This window comes from Drosophila hydei, unplaced genomic scaffold (genome assembly GCF_003285905.1).
Source record: "Drosophila hydei strain 15085-1641.00,03,60 unplaced genomic scaffold, DhydRS2 tig00000060-arrow-pilon, whole genome shotgun sequence".
Lineage (NCBI taxonomy): Eukaryota > Metazoa > Arthropoda > Insecta > Diptera > Drosophilidae > Drosophila > Drosophila hydei.
The window spans coordinates 4,799,940-4,804,372 of NW_022045656.1; the positions used below are offsets into that span (position 1 = coordinate 4,799,940).

A 4,433-nucleotide genomic window follows, 5' to 3' on the forward strand; every position below is an offset into this window, starting at 1 on the left:
CTTTCCAACTGAAGTTGACCGACTTTCTCACTTTCAATAGATCGCCGCCATGAATGGCAGGTAATGTCAGACACTTAGCAAGACTAATCACTTGTTATTTTGTATATTTTGTAAATCTAAAGACTTTTAATTTAACGCAATGTTTCTATTCCCAGAATATAAACTTTTTGTTAACACTTGCATTTGATAAGAGGCTGTAAATAATTTCAAATTGAATAGTTGAAAATCAAGTTTATTCTACGAGCCAATTCGTGCCTTTTATATAAAATGATAAATTGCTAAATTATAAAATATAAATTGATAAATTATATTCTGATTTATTATTTTTGCTTATAATTTAATAAAAACATTATAATTGAACCTAATGCGATTAGCATATCAAATATCACATTCTCACTGTATTTAATTAAGCTAAGTATTTAAGAATGGTATTTGGTTTTACAATTGACCCCTCAAGTTCCTATGGTTCAGTTCCAATGGGGCGTATCATCAGCTGCAGAGACTTAAGGGAATGACTTCGACTATGCCAAGTTTGCCAGTAAATGCATCCAGTTGTCTCTAACTTGTTTGAACCTTCCAAATCACAGTCGAATCGTTTGCCGTTAAGGTTACTTTTAAAATGGAAAAAACACAATTATTTAAATTTTGCTTCACTTTATAATTATTTACCTAAATGCACAGTTATGATACCACCATGCACCCTTAAGAACCTTGGCACAATTATACGTGTAACTATCATTGTCATTGTCATATGTTGTAAATTTTCTTCCCTCGTGATATTTCATAGAATCTCCAGCATTCCCGGTATATTTGCCAAGAGAAATCAATCTAAATTTTGTATCTTCGCCTCCTACTGTAAAGTTATCGTATCTAGCGTAACGCTGCACGTTTCTCTGATCAACAAGGTGTATGTAGAGCTCATATCGCTTCTCGCTTGTCATTTTGTGCAGCTTCTGAAGTCCGATCCAAAACTCCTTAGTAACCTCTCCGAAACCAACTTTATAATCTTTCCAATTCCGATAGAAATCGACCTTTCCATCAATGCGGCGTTGTATTACGGTCCACCCTGATCCCGCCAGCTTCGAATCACACGACACGGTAAACGGACTCAGTCCTTTAACTTCTATTGATGCTATTCCCGAATAGTTCTTATAATTCAGACAATTGTTCGGAAGATGCTCAAGTTGTTGCCTGCATTCGACTAATTTACTTTGAAGATTGCTTAGCTCAACTTCTTTACCAACCAGATTCCTTTCGCATAAAGTAATGTTTGACTCTAAACTCTTGATCATTTTATCATTAACGGATATTTGATTGTTTGAGTTTTCTAGGGTATCATTCAAATGATTCGACTCAGCTTTACATTTCTCGAGTACGTTGCTCAGCTCAGCTATTCGCTGTTTGCTTTCGCTGATAACAACTGAATTCTCGTTTGCTTTTTTCTCAATATTATTTTCGCAAGATGTTAAATTTGTCTGCAGATGGATAAGTCTGTCTTCTAATATTGAATTTTGTTTACCTAAATTTCCCAAATCAATCCTACATATCTTAGATTTCTCAGTCAGTTCATCTATTTGTCTTTTGCTTAAGCTGAGAGCTTTCGAGTTCTCATCATGTTTTTTCTCAAATTCAGAAATTTGTTTTCTGTTATCCGCGTTGAACAGTTGACATTTAGTATATTCATTACTTTTTTCAACTAAATTATTTTCGAATTCAGTTAAATTTATTCTTAAAATAGCCATCTCAGTCTCTTTTATACGTAGACTATCTTTCAAGTTTTTATTTTGTGCTTTTAATTCATGTTCATTTTCAGTAAATTCGTCTTTTATTTTAGCTAATTGCTTTTCCTTCTTTTCTAGCTCAAGTTCATAGCTGAAAATTTTATTTTCCATTTCTGCAATTTTCATGTTTTTTATTTCTGTTTCATTGTTGACCTTTGCAATGTGTTCCAGCATTGGTTTGAATATGTAGAGTGCGTAGGTCTCGCACTTGGCGCGTAGGTCGGGGTACATGCGAAACTAAAAGAAATTTTGTAATATTTTTAATAAATGTAATAGACTCGCACTTTAGCATAATCAACACACGGATTCATTCTCCTTCGAGGAATTCGTTGGCAACGACACCGATAAAAATACGGTTAAAATTACAAAAACTTTTTGATTTATTATCATTTTGCTTGTGCAAAGTACAATTATCTATGTTTTATTCCGTAAGCTGTGTAGATTTGTTTTACGCTCCCGACACGAATTGAGACTTGCTTTCAGGCGCACTATCTTTAAATAGGGAGCCTCTGCCAATTCGAGATCTCTCTAAGCTCTCTGTGATGCTATTATCAGATGAAGATTCGTTGTCTATTGCTATATATGCATAGAGAAAATTCTCACGAACACTGAGAGAGACTGAGAGATGCCACGAACCTCGTGCTTATCTCTTGATTCAAATGTTCGCACCGTGGGTGAATTTTGTATATAGGAATTTGTTTTGCATGATCTACTTATTTATATTTAATTTATATGAAGCGAGAGAATATATACACGTATAGACAGATCTCTCCTGGGATTGAACATAAGAAACCTCTATATTTGAACAGTTACAAACTTTCTGTTTTTTTTTTTTTTCTCTGCAAATTATCCTATCAAAAGTAGCCCATACATTTTTATTCAGAGAATGAATGCTCAACAGAAAATTATAAATTATATTTAGGAAATGACATTGCATCTAGTACTTTGAATTAGTCCACTGAAGAGCTGCACACTAAATCCAAAATTGACCTGTCCTCAGCCAGAATAGCTAAGCTTCACATTAACTTTATCAGGAAACCTCACGCTTACAAAACATTTAATACTACCAAAGAAGTCATCAGTTAAGATTTTAAGTTAATTACATATTTATGGCAGTTTTGTATACATTTTCCCACCTCAATATTATGTTCCTTGCAAATGAATTTTCATAATATGTATGTGTTTAAGAAGAAAAGGTCGAAGGCATGTACTCTTAAATATTCATGTAAAATACTTTCATTAAATTGTGAATAATTTGACGATTTATATGTTCTTAAAATTAAACAAGCTTTATTTTAATATTTGCTGCGAACATTATACGAAGTAACTTATAAATTGTAATAAATTATAATAATTTTTTATATATTATTTAAAAATAAACATTTTACTACCGAAGTCAGCTCAGATTCCATTTTATTCACAAGTTTTATACAATTTACAAGATAAAAGTAGCTACAGAATAGACTTTGCTACATTTTGCAATTAATAATTGTAAATTGATATTGAATGTAATCATTATTAATGAACTTATAAATTTGTTATCAAAAGTTTCCTTTCTTGAGCTAAAGGCTTAAATCACATGTGTAAACTGATTATAAATATTATATATTTAAATTTCTGATAATTTACTTTTAATGCATTGCTTGTCCCCATTGGCAGTTTCATTGACTTTGGACTTCGGTATGTTGTTCTTTGCTGCTTCTCTAAGCATCTTCGCACTGATTAACACCAAAATTTTCCAGCCCCTTGTTCTAAGTAGCTGTCAATATGCAACAAAGGCAGCAGCAAGTGGCACACGGAGCGAGAGAGAAGAGGAGCAACAAGGTGGCAAGTTGAAAGTTGGCAAAGTTTATAATTCCATACAAATAGGTGTGCAACAAGCGGCAGGAGCTACACAAAATGCCCAAAACATCAATTTATTCTCATTAAAAGATATGAAGGTGTTTGTCTGTCGTCTTGGTAGCAGCCAACAGCAGCAGCAACAACAACAACAACAACTATAAGAAAATTGTTCTAAAGAAAACTTTTTGTGGAAAATGTGAACAAAAGCATGCAATTTATAAACTGTTGGTGGGTATAGAATGCTGCGACTCGCTGTATACTTGGTTGAGGAATGGGGTTTCCTACGTTTAAGTGGGGTATCCAAAGTTCTTGCTGTTGATGTTGTTGTTGATGGTGGTAGCACCCGCAAGCAGCTGCTTTAGAATTAATGCAACAAATGGTCCACAAATCCCATGGCGGTTGAAGTTGTGAAAGCTGAGGTTAAGCAAGTGCAGCCAAAAGGTAATAAAGTTTAATTGAATTTTCATTATACGCATTTTTTTTGTTGCCTTCTAGACAGTTGCTGTTGTTGTTGTTGTTGTTGCTGTTGTTGGGCCCTGTTGGCCCTCTGCGACACGCTAATGAAAAATGCATTTCAATATTCAATTACGCGACGGCAAACAAATCCAGCTAGACCTCAGCGAGAAGCGTTACAAAACTTGCTCGAGTGCAATAAAAAGTAAGTAAAAGTCAGCAGAAAATCTATATCTAAGCAATTTTTATATACTTATAAGTAATAATAAAAATTAATAAATAAATCTATTTATTTTCTTGTAAAAGCCAGAAATTTAAATAAATAAAAAATATTATTTGCTTTCCTTAGTTAGCTTG

At 33.3% G+C, this 4,433-nt stretch overlaps 1 protein-coding gene across 1 annotated transcript; it reads right to left on the minus strand.

Annotated features, from left to right (window-relative positions):
• Positions 1-414: 414 nt before the first annotated feature.
• LOC111593796 (fibrinogen-like protein 1) lies at positions 415-2,234 on the minus strand. The gene is made up of 3 exons (XM_023306821.2): positions 2,085-2,234; positions 670-2,018; positions 415-611 (listed from the first exon to the last, which is right to left on the minus strand). Exons 1-3 carry the CDS (start codon positions 2,169-2,171, stop codon positions 461-463), a joined length of 1,587 nt encoding a protein of 528 aa, XP_023162589.2. The 5' UTR covers positions 2,172-2,234; the 3' UTR covers positions 415-460.
• Positions 2,235-4,433: the final 2,199 nt, after the last annotated feature.